At 44.4% G+C, this 21,321-nt stretch overlaps 1 protein-coding gene across 1 annotated transcript; it reads left to right on the plus strand.

Annotated features, from left to right (window-relative positions):
• The first annotated feature begins 1,812 nt into the window (after positions 1-1,812).
• LOC130695004 (adhesion G protein-coupled receptor L2-like) lies at positions 1,813-20,776 on the plus strand. Its single transcript, XM_057518120.1, has 10 exons — positions 1,813-2,094; positions 3,207-3,371; positions 13,028-13,226; positions 13,792-13,898; positions 14,106-14,672; positions 15,753-17,716; positions 17,844-17,947; positions 18,069-18,441; positions 18,626-18,793; positions 18,867-20,776. The coding sequence occupies exons 2-10, from the start codon at positions 3,257-3,259 to the stop codon at positions 20,001-20,003; spliced, it is 4,734 nt and encodes a 1,577-aa protein (XP_057374103.1). The 5' UTR covers positions 1,813-2,094; positions 3,207-3,256; the 3' UTR covers positions 20,004-20,776.
• Positions 20,777-21,321: the final 545 nt, after the last annotated feature.

Below are 21,321 nucleotides of genomic sequence, written 5' to 3' on the forward strand. Positions count from 1 at the left end.
ACTCATTGTCCTACTTACGACAAACATAAGACCAAAGTTTCTGATGATTACTTACTACTCTGCAGCTACGCCTTTTTCGAACACACTCATCATCGTACTTGACCGAGTTGCGTGTAAAACAATGGCAGTCAGCAGTAGTGAGGCTCTTGTACATCTATATCCACTTGATGATGAATAAAGGCTCTTTTCAAAAAGCATTTTCGATTTCAGCTGACGATGCATCCGACCACGAGAGAAAATCTTTTCTCAACGACACACACGCGTCACGTTTTGCCTCGATTCGTCGTGCCCTTTTTCGCCCTCAACCACACAATGCAGACTTCTTTCTTCTTCGATTGAGTGCCAAAGAGTGTGTGGCGAATCGATCAGTCTCTCTTTTTTCTTTTTTTTTTTTTTTGACCCATCTGCAAATGACGTTAAATTTGTGAGCAAATCATTTTCGTTTGTTTGCCATTTGCAATACTTAATTGGGTGGTCCCTCTGGTGCATCGTTGCCACGATTCTCCTGCACGCAGAACAAATAGATGATTATCAAACACATTTTCGTTTTTTTCTTTTCCTCCATCGACGTTACAACGGGTCACGATTTCAACATCGTTTCGATATTATCGTAAGAAACGAAAAAAAACATTTTTTTGATTTCGAAAATGTCGAGTTGTTTGTTTTATGTCGTCTGCATTTTCCCTCCAAATAGCTTTGTGCAGGAAAAAGTACGAGCACTTGCAATATCGACAGTGACGAAACGCGTTTCATTGGCTGGTAATGGTGATTTGTCTCTCTACAGTTTATGTGGGCCGATGACACACAAGAATTATTGTTACCGATTTACGATCCATCGAGATGAATTCGCACTTTTTTTTTTTTTTGCAACGTTTTTGGCGACAATTCGTTTTTAATGGCCACGTAAATAACATTTGGTAAATGCTCGTCTGCATTGGACACGACGACGACGACGAAAAGATGTTGAACAATGCAGTCATTCAACAATTGAAGGAGTTTACCTTGGACGATTGCCCAATCTCGAACACACGAAGAAAGGAACCCAAAAAATGTCGTCGACATGAACACAAAACTCGTCATAACAAAAAATGTACTTTTTTTTTGTTCGTTTTTGCATTTTTTTTGTTTCATCTACTCCTTTGCAAACGAAAGAAAAAATTCGGTCTACATGCTTGGACAAGACTGCCCTTAGGCAACTAGCGGATTGGATTGGATTTGACAACGGCGGACAGAGAGAGAAAGGAGGGAGGGAGAGGAAAAATGAAAAAAAAAAAAAAAAGCGGTTCGCGGCCATTTTGGAAAAGCTCTTTGCTTCTTGCCTGTGGGCTTAAGGGGGGGCGAGAGAGAGAAAGGGCCACTTGCTTGGTTCTCCCCGGCTTTGCCAGTACGCCCTTCAGTTTCCAGTCGGACGTCAACGGTGCAGGAGCTCCGCTTTGCTCTCCCGTTCCATTTTCCCTCCCCCGAAAAAAAGAAAGAAAAGTTTCGTGTGGTTCCTAGTGTGTGTGTTTTTTTTCTTCTTTGGCCGACGCGCAAACCTCGAATCGTTTTCTGTTCAAAGTAAAATTCAACTCATCGACGTGTGTTAAATCAGAGAGAGAAAACGTTTTAGAGTTATCGAATCAGTTTTAGGCGAGGAGGTTGTGAGTGAGAAAGAAACAGAAACGAGGAAAAGAAACGGACGCCATTGTTGGTTGGAGCCGTGGTGTTTGAGAGAGAACGGCCCGAGGGTTTGTTCTTTCCTTCTTGAGCCGAGAGGGAAAAAGAGATAAAAAAAAGAGAGGAAAAGAATTCTTCGTTCTCCGTTCTTCAACAAGTGCGTGTGTGTGAGTGTGTGTCTTGCGTGTGTCTGTGTGTTACTGCCAGCCGTTGAAGGATTAAACCGAAATAAAAGAGACCAAAAAAAAAAAAAATTAAGTTTGACGAGGAAAAACAAAAAGTGGATTAAAGAGAATCACTCGAAAATGCTGTGGTGATTTTTGATTTTTCTCTCTTTTTTTTTTCCGTCTTCGTCCACATTCCAAAAGAAGAATCTCAGCCTAAAAACTAATCTTGACTGGAAAACAAAGTCATCGCCATCGACACTGGACTCGGCAGGTAACCAAAAAACAAAATCGAAATCTTTTTCTTTTGTGAATCATCACAAAATAGTTGAGAAAATGGGTTGGTCGTGCCGACATTGCCGCCCTTTTTATCATATATTTTGATCGATGATGATCAACTGGTAGTACATAGTATCACACACACAACAACTTTGACTTGGACACCCAATTTGCATCGGCCAATGACTTTGGTTTTTTTTTTCTTCTCCTTTTTTTGGACTCTTGAAAAATCTATGTTTTATGAGCCAGCTGGTCGGCAAGAAATTTGAATAAACATTACTACACATTCCTGATTTAACAAAATACTCGAAGCGGCCATTTCGAACGCCCTTAAGCTTTTTGACACTTTTGGATTCGTCATCACTCTGTTGAAAAAAAAAAACGTGGAACGTCACAAAATGATTTGGAAAAGTCTTAAAAGAAACGGAATGGAGAAAAATTGTGTTTTTTGTGAAAATGGGTGGGGAGTGTAGTAATTACAAACCTCGTAGTCTCCTTCAGTCACCGCTTTTTCGTCCAAGAAAATCATCTTTTTCTTTCAACCTCAATTTGGCTTCTCACCCCCTCAATGTTTTTTTTGTTTTTTTCTTGCCTTTGCCTTCAAAAAGATAAAGTGGGGGTAGAGAAGAAAAACAAAAAGTTGATTGGATCTTTCCTGTCCATTCAATTATTTTTACTTTCTTCCGTAAAATGTTTTGCGGTGTTTTTCTTTTCTTTTTCTCTCTCTTCTTTCGCATCAACCACCAGCGTCCGTGATGATGACTATACTTTGAGGGTTTTCTTCTTTCTTTCACGTTTTTACGACGCTTTGTCTGTTTAATGCTCTCCTCTTTCTGAAGAGGCAAAGAAAGGGCTAAGAGAAAAGCCAATAAAAAAAAACGGAGGTGGAACATTTGAACAGTTGAACGACATTTTGGTCCCAACAAAAGAGAAAACACACAAACTACTAATCACTAAAGCTGCTTTTATTGATGTGTTTGAAGAAAGATGAACTAGGCCTGCCTATGTAATTAGTTTGGAGAATGTTTGAAACAAAGAGGAATGATTTTGTTGTTGTTGTTGTTGTTCATCACGGCCTATGTTTTAACGCGTATTTCTCTTTCACAGGAAGGATTATTTGATTTTGACGAGGGCAAGGAGGCAAGAAAGAGAACGTCATGGCGCTCTTGTCTCGCTGTGGTTGGTGGTTTTCATCATCCTCGTCGATATTATTATTCGTCTGGACTTTGATTGTCTGCCTAAGTCTGACGGCTCAAGCTCGTGCTCCCGCCGGTAAGTTCCTTTCTTTTTTCTTTTTTTTTTTTTTACTGACTCGCCCTTTTAGACATACACACACACACCAACTTCCATATCCGTAGCTCTCTTAAGCTTCTATTGGGCGCTAGCACAATAGTTTGTCAACGACGATCCTCTCTCTCTCTGTGTCTCACCCCCCATCGTCAAACTTTTCTCTCTTAATGAGCTCTATATCTAACAGGAGGACTTTACGTCTCCTTCGTGTTCTCTCTTAAAGTTTTCTTTTGTGGTTGTTCCACAGCCTCACTCTCTCTCGGCTCCGACCCGAAATTGAAATACCCCCAACCAACCTCCATTGATTGGCTCAATAGACATCGCCTTTTCAAAGAAGAAATCCCTTTTAATTACCCTCCGCTTTTTTTTAAGGCTCCGCATTCAAAACTCTCTCAATAAAAACGGTGGTTTCTATTCCAACGTTGTTTTTTTTACGACATTGCGAGACTTGTATTTTGGATAGCATTTTCCTGGCCGAAAAACAAACTCTTGTGGAACTCGATGGTTGTATCGAATGTGGCGGGGGATATTTCATCGATGCCAGTCCAATAACTCTTCCTTTTTCTTCTTTCCCGATTTCTTTTCGTCGTCTGAACGGAAATGATAAGCAACGATCGATTGATGAAGAAGAAATTGTTGTGTTGGTGTTGTGGGTCTTTTTCCTGTAAATTTACGATTATCGATGCCGCCTTCGAAAAAAAAAAGAAGAAAGAAAAACAAAAGCGTCTTCCTGGAAAGAAAAGAGAGAGACACATCCATCTCCTTATCTCGTTGTATTTTCGGTCTGCTGTGTCCACGTGACATTCCAGGGAGAAGAGAGGAGTCAGTGCCTCTGTCACAGTCGGGTTGTTGGTCGAGCAACTTTGGGAGGGATTTATGTCTTTTGGCGTGTGTGACGACTGTCTTGTTTCTTGGATCTTTGGAACCTTTTCTTCTTCTCCCTCCGCCCCGAAACACACACGACAATATCCAGGTTGTAAAAATGTCTCTCCTCTTTTCGAAAAAGAAAACCCTTGAAAGGAATGCGTCTTCCCTTTTGGATCCCTCACTAAAAATCAACGACACATAGAGCAACCAGATCTCTCTCTCTCTCTCTCACTTTAAATAAGGGCATACATCGACGGTAAACCAGCCTTTTTCAAACACACATTTTTTTTTTTTTTATTGATTTTGAAGATTTTTCTTTTTTCTTTGAGGGGACCTGTGCAACAAGGAGACTTGATCCTTATGACCTTCTTTTTTTTATTGCTCCCCCTTTTTTTTTTTTTGTCTTCCGGGGGTCCAGTTGTGGAGGAGGTCTGCTATTGACCAGGGGAGGTAGAAAAACAACTGTATCGCTTTTTGGGTGTAGGCACACATCACGTTCATATTTTTTTTTTTGTTTGGTAAAGAAAAAAAAAAAAGAAGTTTGACCACGCGCGGTAGTTCCGGTTGTCCAATTTCGTTCCAATGTCGAAATTTGTGGGATGACTCCTGTTGGGGTGTTGGGTGTAACCGCCCCTCATCATGACCGAAGGAAAAGACGCATAAAAAAAAGAGGAGCTTTTTAAATGACGTTCCATCCGGTTTTTCGTATCGCGGAGGCCATCGGTCGCCTTAATCAGTGTGCCAAGTTCCAGCTGGATGTGTCTGGAACAAAAAAAAAACGAAACATGTCAAGCTTGATGCAAAAAGGATGGCAGAGTGTTGATTGAAAAATTCCTGATGATGTACAGCCAAAGAGTTTCGAAACCGTGTTGCAGACTGGGATGGGACACAGAGCGAAGCTATCGTCCTACCAATGGCGTATTTATTTTTCTTTGGTGAACAAAAAAAGAGAAGAAGAGTGGGCGAGTCGTGTGTGAGTAATGGATCCGTCGTGAGCCTTCTTCTTCTTCTTCTGCATCACTTGATGTTCACGGTCAATTTGGTTCCTTTTTTCTGTTGAGGATTCACACCTGTCCCCTTCTGGATAAGAGAAAAAAAAAGGGAGGACACCGTGGCAGATGGGCAAGGGATCCAGCCCATCTATCCACACCTTTCTTTCTCGAGACACGTTTGCGTTCAATTTCAAGCGTTTTTTTTTTTCCTCTCGATACTTTTCTATTGTCAACTTTGATATCGAATGACGCTACCCGTCCTCCCCACTCGTGTGTCTCGGGGTATGATTGTTTTTTCTTCCTTCTCTTTTTTTAGCTTAAACACGTCTTCTCATCCTTCTTCTTCAATGTATACATTATATGTGTGTGTGCTCGTGTTTGTTGACACACAATCATTCCCTCTCTCCCTCACCTTTTCCTTTTTTTTTTTTTTTTTTTTGCGTTCGGATATTGTTTCCCTCTCACCGAACGTCGTCGTCGATATAGACTTTCTAGAATCAACATTGACGAGAGGGATAAATAAATAAAGAAGAAAGAGAAAACCTGATGTGGGGGGGGGGGGTTGGCACACACGAGAGTCGTGTTTGCGTGAGAGGGGGGTAGTGGGTGAATCCCGTCACCAACAGAAGACTGGTACTAGATGGCCTCTACAGCCTTGAGGGACAGAGTGTTGTTGTGTAGTCGAAGTTGCTCATTACTTTTATATCACAGGGGTAGCCGACCGTCTAAATCCCTTCGTCCTCCACGTCTCACTACGACGCCGTTTGGGCCCGTCGTCGATTATTAATGTTTGTGTCTGTATTGAACGGGGATATAGAAAAGCAAGGGGGAGGGCGGGGGGTTGAATAAAAAAATATGTATATATAAAAAGAGGGAAATGTAAAGGACGGGTGGGGTTGTCGTTTGGATCGATCCCGAAAATAATCCCCCCAGCTTTTAATAGCCCAGTGTGTGTATGTGTGTGCCATTTAGAGTTTCTCTTCTTTTTAATAATATCCAACATATCCCTCGAGAAATGAAGGAAAGAAAAGATTTTTTTTTTCTTTCCTTTTTTTTCTTGTGTGTATTTTTACCCGAGTCGATCGATTTTTTTTGTGTGTGTGTGTGTGAAAAGAGTTGGTTGCTGATGGAGGGAATATGAGGGACATGCTAAAGACGAGCAACACACGGAGGAACGATTTTCTCTCTTCAGTTTGTGAGGGCGAAATGGAAAAAAAGACGACACAACAACACACTAGAAAAGAAAAGAACAGGAGAAAAAAAAATGGATACTTTGACCCTCCGCCAGCTTCGCGGCAATAAACACATCCATCTCTGTCAAACACACATATACACACACACACACACACAGTGCCCAAGTCTCAGCCAAGAGGCCCAGGCCAGACGGTCCTCTCTCTCTCTGCTTTTGTTGTGTGTGTGTGTGTGTGTAGTGTGTCCAAAAAGGACGTTATAAGGGTAGGAATAGAGAGTCTGGAATGTAGCAAACACAACCTCTCCCCTCTTTTTCATCTTCATTCGAAGCGACCAGTTTCAGAGTCCTCTAGCGGCTGGATGCGTTTTCAAGACTAGTTGTTGTTGTTGTTGTTGTCGCCGGAGCAACTGTAGTGCGCGCCCCTCCCGTCCGTGTCGATTAATAGCCAAAGCGAAGAGAATGAGGGAAGAAAAGGGAGAGTTTGGCCGAGTGTAACCGTGACGGATGCGCGGATCTATTGTGTATTCGTCTTGTACAGAGAGCCGCGTCCGGCTGCCCGGCTTACGAGGGAAGGGGGGGGGGGGAGGAGGAGGAAGAATAAAAACTGAGCTATAAGGGGCTATTCGATTAGATTGTTGTTATGTACACATGGCGACTGTGAAGGGGCTTTCTTTCTTCGTTTTTTTTTTCTAATATGATGTGCGTGGTGTAGGAGGGGAAGAGATGCAAGAGGGGTAGGAAGGGAGGGGGGGGATATCCATTAAGATGTAGTATAAGGGTTGGGTCTGCGATTTTCAATCAATGTGCCTCTTGGTCTAAAAGTCCCTCTTTTATACGTTGGGCATCAATTGCATTAGTTTGGTGTACCAGTCGCGAATCATAATAATCAAAGGGTAGAAAATATGCCCAATCAAGTGCGCAATCCTCTTTTGTTGCCTTTCCCCCCTTTTGTGTCTGTTTTCGCTTTACAAGTCGAGAGATAGATCTGTGTGTCGCAAATAGAGTTTTGTTCCCGCTGTCGTCGTCGTCGTCGTCGTTGGGAAATGGAAAACAAATTAAAAATAGATTGTGTCATCCCTCCCGTCTTCTCATCGTACACACAGATTTCCTCCCCTTTTGTCTCCTTCAACAGAAAAAAACATTCCGCCGTCAAAAGAACTTTTTTTCTGGCTGGTTGACTTGACATTCTTTTTGTGTGTGTGTGTGTGTGTGTGTGTGTGTGTGTGTGTGTGTGTGTTCATCTTTTTGCTGTAAATGGGTGTAGAAAACAAAAAGAAAAAAAAAATGAAAAAAGACGAAATCTGTTTCGTTCATGAAAGAGACACAAAGATGTTGGCTTGTCGTCTGCGCATCGTTGCCCATGCTCTTTCACCCCTTTTTTTTTTTTTTTTTCTTCTTCTACTTCTAAAAAGAGGGAAAAAAGACCATAATTCGAATTCTTTGAAACGACTTCGTTTTGTTGGTACTGCGTGGTGGCTTGTTTTGTTCTACGCCTCCCCCCCCCCCCCCCCCCACCCTAAGAATAGCATTCGACGAGATGAAATCAAAGTTTTTTACTTGGAACGCAGAAGCGATTGAAGATTTTTTTTTTTTTTTGCCTTTTGTTCGATACACTGTTGCCATAGCAACTAGCCTCTTTCCTATTACGACTGCCATTACGACTCGATCGCGTCTCCTCCTCCCCCTCCTCTTTGCACTACCCCCGAATCGATACGACGCAGACAGGACGCAGTGGAATAAAGAGTCTCTCCTTTCACAACGGGATACAATTTGCTGGATGTATTTCTTTCTCGTTATAGCAGACGAGTCTCAACTCTTTTCAGGGCCTTTTTTTTTTTTTCTACTTCGTTCTTTCCTTTCTTATTGTAATATTTACATTTTTTTGGTAAAGAAGAAAAAAAAGGAAATGGTCTGGAGGGGAGGTGAGATGCTGAGATTTTTCTACCCAGGGGTTTGTGGAGCTCCTCACTGTGGCGTCCATTTGATGATGAACTCTGAACCCTGGAAAGAAATGCTTCGCATCTTCTTTTGCTTTTTAATAATTCTACCTACATTTCTTTCTTTTTCGCTGTGCGCCTCTCTTTTTCTCACCTTTTGGGACGGTGCTCCGCTGCGAGACCCAAACGGTTGTAGTAGTTTGAAGACATGGGGAGAGGCTCTTCTTAATGTGCGTGTGTGTGTGTGTGTGTGTGTGGGGAAATTTTCTTTTTTTTTTTTTTTTTTTCTCTCTCCTGAACACAAAGAATTTCTTTGTAACGGGCCGAATGAGAGAGAGAACGAGAAAGATAGAAAAAGGATGTTATTCTTTTAAGCGTTGGGTTCGGTTGTAGATGCGCATTTTGGTGCGACAAGCGAAACAGCGCAGCAGCCGAGATCCGCAATGTTACGTGTCTCTTTTTCCTAATCCCGACGTGTCACGACGACTGCCGTTATTTCACGTACGACTTGTTGTGTGTCTATGTTGATAGTAGCCATTGATTCTGTTGGCGAGTCTCTTTTTCCCCTTAGATTTCTTTGTATATTTAAATGGAAATCTGAAGAAGAAGAAGATAAGATCTGGGGCCTCTTGAGGAGGGGGGAAGGGGGAGAGAAATCCCAGGCGGTGTTAGAGGGGGGTTGAGAGATGTCAAAAAGTCTCTTCCCACCAACGATATTCTCCTTCCCCTCCTATATGTTTTACCTGTAGAAGAAAAGAGCCGACTCGAGTCCGAGAAATTGAGGTAGCCCGTCATCTTTTTCTTAGGTCTTTTTTTTTTTTTTTTTTTTTCCTGACTTCCATGGGAAAGACGAACATTCTTTATAGTCGTTTGATAGGGGATTTGGAAAGGGAAAAAAAAAAAGGAACATTAGAATATGATGTATTAAAGAAGGAGAGAGAGAGAGAGAAAAAGAAAAGATGAAAATGGCTTTTCGCTTAATACCCTGTAATAATGATTATCTATCGCCTAGGCAGAGGAAGAGCGAGGCTGTTCATTTCACGCGCGTGATGTTAATGAAGTCATTAGTTAGTCCTTTTTTTTTTTCTTACTTCGTGAGAGAAAAGTCGGCATGAAAAACACGAGAGTCGATTTGCATCCCACTATCCAAATCGATAGACACTCGTACAAGTACACAATGCGCCGTCGCCATCGTCGATGTTCTTTTGTTTCTGGCCGGGACAAGAAAGAAAAAGTACACGTTTTATTTTCCCAAACACGCAACGCCAAAATTCACACAGAAAAAAAAAAGGGGGACGTGAATGTGTTGTTTTCTCTCGCCCGCTAAAATTAAAGTTGAAGTTTTGAAACAAGACGATTGAATGTGAGATTCCGTTAGCAACGTCTTTGGTGGCAAAGCCCAAACTTTTCTCTCACTCGTTCATTTTGCGTGACGTGCACTCTGTTGAAAAAACACGGAGCAATGAAAACTACATTCGTATATCATTTTTTTTTTTGTTGAAGAAAAAACGTTTGACCTACAAAGTAGTTGACGATGTATGGCATCCGGCGACTGACACTAAAATTGTCTCTTTTTTTTTAAATTTCAGTTGAAGGGGGGGTTTCGTTTCAATTTTTGTTCTATTCAAATGTCTTGTATCCCTGTCGCTTATTTTTTCTTGTTGAGGTCAAAATGCCAAACCGATGACGACTACGACACTCTAACGGGGCATGTGACAACAACAACAAGATTCTTTTTCTTTTTTTTTTTTTCCTTTTCCCTTTTACGATTTGGTGTGTGGGGGGGGGATTTGAAATAAAGTGAGCGAGAGAGAACATGTCGTTTTGAATCAGACCTTCAATCGAACGGACATTTAAAAAAAAAAGAAAGAGAAGAAACGCTTATAATATGACGGGGATGGAAGTCAATGATGGGGCACGACTTGCAAGAGGAAACTTTGTTGGAGGATCAAAAATGGCGGCTCTATAGACGGCCAGGGAGGAAACCCTGGGAGGTCTAAGAACCCGCCTCTTTTTACATGTTATTTTATTTCATTCTTTTCGTATGGGAGGGAAAAGGAGGCGGTGTGTTGGAGAATCACGGGGATGCAACACAAAAATGAAAGGGGAAAAAGAAGGAGAAGAAGAGTTTTATTTTTTTTTTGTTCAACATTTTCGGAACAAGAAAAGAATATCTAGTCGAGCGCGTTAACGTCATCCGATCATCCCTTTTCTTCTCCTTCTTACCTGTCGAGTTGCTCCGTTGGGTTTTTTCGATTCCAAAAGTTCTTCTTCGTTTTTTTATTTTTTTTAATGGTTGATCGAGTGAGGCGCCACTGATTACATAAATTTCAAATTCTGTTGAAGAAGAAAAAAGAGGGGGGGGGAGAGAGAAGTGTAGAATTTATTTTTATCGTTTTTTTCATGTTGGCAGAGAAAAGTCACGCTGGACCGTGACTTTGAATCGTTTTTTTGTTTTCAGTGAGGGGAAATAAAAAAGAAAAAAAAAAAAAAAAGAGTTGACACATGTAAGAAAATGGCTGGACGAAAAGAAGAAAATCAAATAAGAAAATCAAAAGAAAACTAGTCTCTCTCTCTTGTCTTTATTTTATTGCGTTTTATAGCGCAATAACAACTGGATAAGGAAGGAAAGGGAAATAAAAGCCGGCCCGAAAGGTGCGAATTGTGACACGCCCATCGACACAAAAGAGCCACACACCTTGTGTACGTGTCCAACTCGAAATTAGCATACGTATTTCTCATTGGCGAGCGAAGAGGAGGAAGGGGGGGGGGAGGCAGCCGAGCGTTGAAACTTTTTTTTTGCCGTTATCTTCTTGGCCAACATCACCTGTGGCTCGGATGATCTTTTCTCGTGTGACGGTGACAAAAACCCGTTTGCAAATTTCCTTTTTTTTTTTTTTTTTGATAGTTCGGGGAGGGAGGTTTATAAGGAGCTCGTGAGTGTCCGTTCTCACACGAAATATAGACACCCGTTGCTGACGTCTGTTTGACTTTAAGCTTCCGCAGCGAGAGACACTTTGTACGAGCAATCGGATGGTCAGCAGTGGATTATATTATACAACTGCCTCTCTCTCTCTCTCTCTCTCTTTGGTTTTACGATTTCCTTTTGTTTGATGTCCGTGTCACAGAGGCACGAGAAACAAAAAGAAAAGCCCATTTTTGTTGTTTTTTATTTATAAACGTAATATATTTATTTCTGGAGAAGAAAAAAAAAAAAAAAAAAAAAAAAGTGAAGAAGAAGAAGAGGAAGACAAATAGTTTGGCGGCTTTTCGACCATCATCATTCGTATCACGCTCGGGTTATCAAACTGAGAATAAAGGGAGGAGGGAGGAACGACTTGACTTTGAATTGTCGGCTAGTCTTTTGATATACAAATGTATAACTTTTCTCTCCCTTGAAAGAAGAAGAAGAAGAAGAAGAAGAAAAATTCAATGATTTGATGGATCGCTCTAGCGTGCGCCCTTGTATCTTCAGGCGCCGCGCTCTCTCTCTCTCTGGGAAAGAAATAAAGGTGGAAGGAAAACAAAACAAAATATGAAAGAAGACGAAAAAGCCTTTGGCTATTTTCGGCAATCACAGCGCACCGGGGTTGGGTGGTAGAACTCGGTTTTTGTCTATGGCCTCGATGGCACGCAATTCGGGAGCGCTCTAAGCCTGGGCCGACTGTAGTCAATTACTTGATTGATGTTTTCAAATGAAAAAAAAAAGAAAGGTTGAAGAAAAAAAAAAAGCGCGAGAAATAGTTGAAAAGAGGGTTTACTGGAAAAACGTACAACAATTGTAATAAGTATAATGACAAGTGTTTCAATGCGGATCTTCTTTCTCTCGGTGCTGATGATGATGATGGGTCGGCACGAAGGGTGATGATGACAGCCCTCCGCCGCCGATGGTTAGATCAGACCCGCCCCACAACTGTTGCGCGCACATCATTTTTTTATTTATTTATTTTTTTTTTTTTTTCTACTCACTTTGAAGGAGGCATTTCTCATCGAAAGAAAATAGCTCAAGAAGAAAATGAATTTTCAATTTGACACTTGATCGACTTTGTAATAGGAAAAACTGGCCTACACCGCCACGACAAGGTCCGCCTAGACATCGTCGTCTTTTGGGGGGTAAAAAAAAAAAAAAAAAAATCATCCCCGATTGGGGGACGTGTTATTCTTTTATTCCTTAACCCCTGAACAAAATCAAATTCGACACACAGGGGGGGGTCCAACTATTTTATTTTTTTTTCTTTTCCCTTTTAAAAAACATTATTTATAAATATATATATCTATTTTTTTATTAGATAACTTTTTTTTCTTTGTAAAAAGGGCAGGCTCTCTCAACGGGCGGTAAGGCCCCCCCCCCCTTTTTTTTTATCCCCCCCCCCCCACCCGAAAAAAAAAAAAAATACTCTGAAAAATTTTTCTTGTGTTCGCTTCTTTTCTCTAAGCGTGTCGTCGTAATTCGTGTTTCCCCTCCCTGCTGGCCGTCCATCCGGCCACACACACATAAAATTCACAGCCGCTCAAATGAAAAAACAAAAAAAAAAATTTATTTTATTTTTTTTTTTTTTTATATCTGCCTTCCTCCATTCAAAAATTGTAACTCTTTTGTTTCATGACATCCGTTTTCTTTTTTGTTTTTGAAAAAAAAAAATGCAACAGGTGACCAGAGAAAGTACCGGACGGCGTACGCGTGCGAAGGGTCCATGTTGACGTTGTCTTGCAGCGACAACAACGAGGTGATCAACCTGCTGCGGGCCAACTACGGCCGTTTCTCCATCACCATCTGCAACGAGCACGGCGACACGGACTGGTCCGTCAACTGCATGTCGCATCGTTCTCTACGCGCCCTACACTCCAAGTAAGTGCCATCTCTCTTTTTTTTTTCTCTTTTGTTTCTCTCTTTTGATTCGGATTGGTGATGCCTTGACGCCTTTTTGCTGTGTTTTTTTTTTTTCTTCACCAATCTGATGGAGAGAGAAAATAAGTTTTGAAAAAAGGGCAGCCGTGACCAAGAAAAAGAGAGAACCGGTTCTTTTGTGCGTGTGTGTCTGTGTGACTTTGGTTGAGAAAAAGAAGAAGAAGAAGAAGAAGAAGAGAGTCGTGTTGGGTTCTTCGACCTTCTTTTGCTTCTTTTTTCCCATTTGGCCCCAGAGGCGAGACATGTTGAAGAGGTGGAGGAAGAGGAGAGAAAGAGAGAAAGAGGAAGGATGATAATCAAAAAAACGAAAAAAAAAAAAATAAAGAAAGAACAAAAAAAAGAAAAAAATAGTGCTCCGTGCAAAGCTCTCTTGGCACGGCAGCCAGATCTAATCACGACCGGCATTGTGTGTTATTTATTTCTAAACCTTTTATTTACCATTTTCTTTTCTCTCTCTCTTTCCCCCCCCCCTTTTTTTTTTTTTTTATCTCGTGATTATGCATAGATGCAATCAGCAGACTAATTGCAGCATTCTGGCCAGCACCAACGTCTTCGGAGATCCGTGCCCAGGCACGCTCAAGTACCTCGAAGCCCACTATCAATGCGTTCCAGGTAGGTTGGCTGGCCCCTCTTCTATTGTTGTCGTTCTATTACAAGACACCAATTTGCCACCCCCCACCCCCCAACAAAAACGGTCAATCAACGTTTTTTTGTTTTTTTTGGCGGGTGTAGGTGTAGGCTTTTCAAATGGCCATCATTGTCTAATGAATTTCTCTTTTTCCATTGTTTTTTTTTTTTTTTTTGCATCCCATTTTATAGCGACGCCCACATCTTCGACAGCCAGGCCGAGGCCGCCTTGGTTCAGCTCGGTCGGACCGTCCATCTGGAACACGTTGGGCTTGCAAAATGCCTCGTCGACGACGACGACGACGACCACATCCAATCCGATGGTGTTGTCGACGTCGACCGAACAAGCCGAGATAGTCCCCGCGGTCGTCGGCAACGCGACGTCGCAATTGTCGACAACGGCCATTTTGGAACAGGGCAACGGCACGTCCACCGCGTCCGCTGCAGTGACGACGAGTTCGACCACCGGCAAGCCGTCAACCACGACGACGACGACATCGACGACAACTCCATTGCCTAATCTCTTAGTGGAACTGACGGAAGTCACAGTGCTCGTCCCCGATTTCCCCGGCCGTCGTCCGCAATCTTCTTCCTCGTCGTCCACTCCGCTACCGCCGACCACCTCGACGCTGTCCATTTCCGGTTTCGAAGACGATCAAGATCTCGTCGGACTGGACGACGTCGTCGTTGGCGTCGACAAAGAAAACGGACACGATCTAAATGGCGATCTCATTACCACTCCCGGTTCCAGTACGACCGGTAAGCTTATAGCCTCCGCCATCTTTGTTGTTACTGAGAAATTCGTTTTTTTTTCTTTCTTCGCGCTTCCTTGGGGTACATTATTTTTTAAAAAGGAAAACAAAAAAAAAAAAAGAAAAGGGTAAAGAAGTTTTCGTGACGAGAGGGCGTGTTCCAGTACACCTATTATGATTCTATTCTGATTAGTTGCCTCCCCATTTGTGGATGAAAAACACCGCCACCTTAGATTGTTCGCCTGGGCATTTCGTTTTTGTTTTTTTTTTTATTTCCAACAAATTTCGTTTCTCCCCCCCCCCCCTTCTCTTCCACAACGGCGGCTCGCGCTTAGATAACAATAATTGCATTTTTTTTTTCCCTCCTCCGAATGAGAAAGAAAGAGAGAGAGAGAGTCTTTTGATTCATTCGGCAGACAGCAGCAGCAGCAGCTCATACAACGAACCATATTGGGACTGATGCGCATTTTCCTTTTCTTTTCTTTTTTTTTTTTTTTTTTTTTTTCATTTCTTTTTACTCGAGCTCTCTCTCTGGCTCTATCTTTCCTCTTTTCTTTTTATAGTATCTTTTCTATGTGTGTATGCCTACGAGTGTCTGCCGTGAGTGTGTGTCCGGCTGATGTCAGACACACATATACAGAAGTAGAGAGGAAAATAAAATAAAAAAAAGGAACAGGGGCGGCGAAGGGAAATAAAAAGAAGAAGAAGAACGTGTCACGGTTCATGGCGATGGCGTGAATAGAATCGGTCGCAGGGAATAGGAAAAAGAAAAAAAAAAAAAAAAAAAAAAAGGGAGGCGACACACACGGGACAAGAGCCTCGAGTTATGAACCTACACACACAGAATGGAAAGAAGGGGGGGGGGGGGGAATGAAATAAGATAAATAAATGAAAACAGAGGATGAGACAGGAGAAAAGATCTCGTAGAAGCGTCGCGTTTCTCAGCAAGACACAATGGCACCTCGTTCATAAAAATGTACAAGAATTTAACGAACAACTTGATTTAACATCTTTTTTCTTTTCTGTTCAATTTCATGACGAAAAAAAAACAAACAAAACAAAACAAAACAAAACAAAACAAAAACAGCTGCCAGTAGTTCGAGACCGAAAAGCTCTTCAGACCACAAATCACAGCGGCCACCTGGTGGCGTTGATCACAACATGTACTGCCAGCCGGCCGTTACGCGAGGATTGTACTGGAACTGGACCCGAAGTGGCGACCAAGTCGTTCAACCTTGCCCCGGAGGTGCGACCGGCTACGCCAGATGGTTCTGTTCGGCCGGCCAAGGAGCCGCAGCGTCGGCCGCTTGGTATCCATCGTCGCCCGATCTCAGCGAGTGCAAGTCGGTTTGGTTGACGAGCCTGGACTCGCGGATCGGCGAAGGCGACTCGATCATTTCCATCGCCAACGATTTGGCCCAAGTGACGCATTCCAAGACGCTCTACGGCGGCGACATGATGGCCGCCGCCCGTCTACTCCGACAAATGGCCCTGAAGATGGCCGCCGACCTGCAGGCATTCCCCGACTGGAGACAGCGCGAAGCCATCGTCACGGAGCTGGTGCAGAGCGTCGTCAGGGCCGGCTCCAGCCTCCTCGGATCGGCCCAGTCTCTGGCGTGGAGGGATCTCGGTCTCACCACGCCACCCATCGGAGCCGGAACAACAACAACAGCAGCAGTAGCGGTAGCGCTACCGCCACAAGCACCGTCGGCTACCCTAAATTCCGCATCGTCTTCTTCGTCTGCGGATGCCGATGAAGTGGCATCCGTGGATCCGCATTACTACGCCACTCAACAGAGGGATCAGCACGCCAGAACGACGGCCACGGCCCTGCTCACCGGACTCGAGGAGAACGCCTTCTTGCTGGCCAACACCATCTCGCGGCAGAAATCCGTTTTCCAGTCATTCGACAATATCCTCATGTCCGTCCGAGTGCTGGACATGAGGAACATCAACGAGCTGACGTTCCCCTCGGCCGAGGAGCTTCAAGTTTGGAAATCGAAAGAGGACTGGATCACTCTGCCCGCCGAGGCCCTGCTGGAGAACAGCGACAACGGCCTCGTCCGCGTCGTCTTGTTCGCCTATGAGCACATGGAGGACATTCTGAGCCCGACCAGCATGAACCATCAGCTACACAATCATCACCACTCGCACCGCGATCAGGCGACCGCGACCGGTTCCGGTTCCGTTTCCTCTCCCAACCGCCAACAACAACAACAACAACATCAGCAGCAGCAGCAGCAGCAGCAGCAGCAGCAGCAGTTTGGCCATTATTCGGAGCAGTACAATGCCACCCGCATCGTCAACTCTCGGGTGATTTCCGCCTCGCTGGGCAAGGGCCGTCACATCCAGCTGCCGCAGCCGGTGACGATCCGCTTCCAGCATCTGCGCCAGGATAACGTTTCCAATCCGACGTGCGTCTTCTGGGACTACACCATCAGCGGATGGTCGGACGAAGGCTGCAGGGTGCTGGCCACCAACCGGACGCACACCCAGTGCCGATGCGACCACTTGACCAACTTCGCCGTATTGATGGATCTCCACTCGACTCCGCTGACGTCGCTCCACCAGAGGGCTTTGGCCACCATCACCTACATCGGCTGCAGCATCTCGATCGTCTGCCTGGCCCTGGCCGTCGCCGTCTTCACCCTGTGCCACCGCCAGCTCAAGTCGGACCGGAACACGATCCACAAGAACCTCTGCCTCTGTCTCTTGCTGGCCGAGATCGTCTTTCTCTCGGGCATCAACGCGACGCACGACAGGATCGTCTGCGGCCTAGTTGCCGGCCTCCTCCACTTTTTCTTCCTCTGCGCCTTCATGTGGATGCTCCTGGAAGGATTCCAGCTCTACGTCATGCTGGTCGAGGTCTTTGAGTCGGACAAGTCGCGCGTCAAGTGGTATTACCTCTGCGGATACGGAGTGCCCGTCCTCATCGACGCCGTCTCCTCGGTCGTCGATCCCTTCAGCTACGGCACTCTGGATTACTGCTGGCTCAGGGCCGACAACTACTTCATCTTTAGCTTTGTCGGGCCGGTCATTCTCATCCTCGCTGTAAGTTCTTGATTGATGAAATGTGTGAACTTTCTTTTTTTTTTTTTTTTTTTTTTTTTTTTTGAGACTTTTTAATTAACTTTTTTTTTTTTTTTTTTTCTGTTACGTTTGCCGACGCATGAAACAGGCCAATTTCGTCTTCTTGGGACTGGCTATTTGGGTCATGTACCGCCATCAGACCACGTCAGCTGTCATGAAGAGTAAAGAGCAATCGCGTCTGACTAACGCCAGGTACATTTCATTTTTGAAAATCTTGCAATTTGTAAACGTCACTCAATCCTCTTTTCTTTTTTTTTTTATTTTTATTTCCACCTCTATCAAAAAAAAAAAAAAAAAAAAAAATATTCAACAGGGTTTGGATCCGTGGATCGTTCATCTTGGTGTTCCTCTTGGGTTTGACGTGGACTTTTGGTCTTCTCTACTTGAGCGAGTCGACTGTGGCCATGGCCTACGTCTTCACCATCCTCAACAGTTTCCAGGGCGTCTTCATCTTCTTCTTCCACTGCTTCCAAAACGAGCAGGTCCGCAAGGACGTCTACAAGGCCCTACACCGGCACGGATGCTTGCCGTCCAGCTGCCTGGCCGGCAACTCGTCATCGTCCAGCACGTCGGCCACGTCGCCCAGCACCGGAGGCAAAGACAATCAGACCATTTTCTACGGATCGAGCGGTGCCACCTCTGCCGGCGCCACTCTGACGGCCAGCGACGCTCTGACCACAGCCACTGTAAGTTAACGTTGATTGATTTCGATTAACTGATGCATGACTGGTCCGCCCTTTTTTTTTTTTTTTTTTTTTTTTTTTTTTTTTTTTTTTTTTTGAAATTTTCCCTTGCAAGATTCGAAACTAGTAAAGAGAGACGTGAATGATTAATCGTTTTTGTTTTTGATTATGTTTTTGATGAATGCAGTACATGCCCCAGCCGTGGAGAGGTCCCGCCGACGTGACCCTGGTTGCCCCCCAGCTCAGCAACAACAACAGCAGCATGCGACTCAACAACACCAAGAACAGCCAATTGCGATCCAGCGCTCGAACACTCAAACAGCAGCCAATCATCAACTCACCTCACGAACTCGAGGTAAATTCATTCGAGCGTTAAACGGTTCGACGTGTGGTTAAACTAATGTGTCCATTTCTGTTCGTCCTTTTAGAATGGATCGTACAAATCGTACGGACGTGATTCTGGCAATGGCAGCTCGGAACAGGATGACTCTTCTCCCCGTCAGCAGCAACTCCGCGCCCAACAGCCGCTGGTTCAGCAACAAGTCCAACTTCAGCAGCAACAACAGGCTTTGCTCCAGCAGCAGCAACAGCAACAGCAACAGCAGCAGCAGCAACAACAACAACAACAACAGCAACAGCAACAACAGCAAGCCAACGGGAGCATGAACCGACCGCGGGGCAACAACTACCCTCATCCGGTGCCCAATCCAGCCCTCGCCGAAGGAGCCGCCATGGACGCCCAGCTGATTGCCCAATTCCGCGACAACACCCGCACCTCTCCGCTCCGACTGGCCCACCACCACCAGCAACACCTGAGGGGATCGAACAAGCGCAGCCGCTCCGCTTCGCCGTGGAACCACACCTACATGGAGATCGATTTGAGAAGAGCCGGAGGAGCCCGCAAAACTTTGGCGGAGGAAGCGGAAGAGGAGAACGGAATGGTGTCGGATCCCGTCTACGAGGAAATCGAGCGCAACGCCGGATGCGGCGGCGGAGATCTCTGTCCGTGCAGCAACAACCAGCAGCACCAGCTCCAGCGCGGCCCGGCCGTCTTGCACTACCAGCAGGCGTCGGACTTGAGCGACGAGGACCGGAGACAGAACAGCAGCGACGTCAGTCGGCAGTCGTCTCGCTCCTACGGCGACAGCCGTCCGTTGATCCCACTGCAGCAGCACCACCACCACAACCACGGGCACCATCACCACCAGTTGAGCAGCCAGAGCCAGCCGGGCGGGACTCACGACCTGTTGACGACCATCAGCTGCGCCTTCAATTCGCCGCACCTGAGGACCAAGCACCGCCATCCGAGTTTGAATCAGTTCGACGCCGCCCAGCATTCGCACCCGGCCATGCCGCCCATCCACATGGGCTTTGAAGGAGCTCCCCATTTCGACGCCGACCGCTACAGCCAGCGGCCCACATTGTACCCTTACGAGCAGGAGACGGGCCTGACGGCTCTCAGCCTCATGAACGGCGAGCGCATCTTTGTGGCCAGTGGTGCCGTGCTGGAGCAGCAACGCAGTCCCGCCATCCAGAGGCCCACTCTGCCATTCACGGAATGCTGAACGCGTTTTCCAAACGACGAAGAAGATGGAAAAAAAAAGGGGAAAAAAAAAAAAAAGGTAATGATCGGAGTTAGAGGAAGAGGGATGTTTGCCATGACCAGAGATGATTCCCACTGGAAAAAAAAAAAAAGAAAATTTCTCATCATGTGATACATAAAAACTTTGCGTATGTAAATAATCAGAGGCAAAGAAGAGAATTTCTCATCTTCTTTCTTTCATTTTTTCTGTTGAAGAAACGGAAAGAAACGAAGAAAAAAAAAAAACAAGATTTATATTTAAACAAGCGTTTTCATTGTCGTTGTCTCCCGTTTCCCCTGAATGTCCTGAGTTGATTGACGTGTTTTTTAGTCAAATTTTATATATATATATATATACACACACACACACAACAAAAACAAGAGAGAAAAAAAAAAAAGAAGCAGAATTATATCATCCCTCGTCTCCCCAAATCTTCTCCCCTCCAATTGACTTGATTATTCCGTGTTATAATTGTGTTTGGCTCCCGTTTACTCCAATTGTGTCGACGAAGAAAAATATTTAACAAAAAAAAATCATTTAACTAAGACGACCCTGCCAACTTGTACTGTTTTCGTGTATAATGTCGATTGCGACGTGCCTGTGTCTATGTTTTCGGTGGGCGCTGTTCGGCTTTGATAAATATGGCGGACTTTTTTTTCTGTTTGTTTTGTTCTTTTTTGTACAAAATTCGAAAATTCCTGAAAATTTGTTTGTTTCTTTGTGTTTGACAAATACACAACTTGGTCTGAACTGTATTTGGTGTTGTGGCGATCTCATTTTTGGTTTCGACGTAAAATGCGTCATTGCCACAACAACCTAATGGCGAGCAGGAAAATCGAAAAAGGAAACAAAAAACGAAAAAGGGAAAGAAACGAAGTCGATTCCTTAAAAAAGAACACCCTGTAGAAAAATTGTGGAGTTTGACGCACAACTGACGGCGTGAAAGAAAAACATCTGTCTGAGAAAAAAAAATTGATTTTCGGCTATATGAGCTATTGGTATTCGAAAAGGCAAATGGCCTGAGTCCTGTCTTTGATTTTCCAAGCCAGCCAAGCCGTTGTCTGGTCTTGGAAAAGGCAAGGGGTCTCATGGCTTCGATTTTTCGAGCCAGCCAAGCCATTTCCTGACCACTGGTTCAGGAGATCGAAAGTAAGTGTTCGTCGAATTTTTCCAAGTCCAGAACTCATTCCTAAAATCACTATAAAAAAAAGTAGAATTAAAATATGTGAAATAGCTCAATGGAAGAGCATCGGCTTCAGAAGCTGAAGGTCTGAGGTTCAATACCCAAAGTCGCCACGAC

Source organism: Daphnia carinata, chromosome 4 (assembly GCF_022539665.2).
Source record: "Daphnia carinata strain CSIRO-1 chromosome 4, CSIRO_AGI_Dcar_HiC_V3, whole genome shotgun sequence".
Taxonomy (NCBI): Eukaryota; Metazoa; Arthropoda; class Branchiopoda; order Diplostraca; family Daphniidae; genus Daphnia; species Daphnia carinata.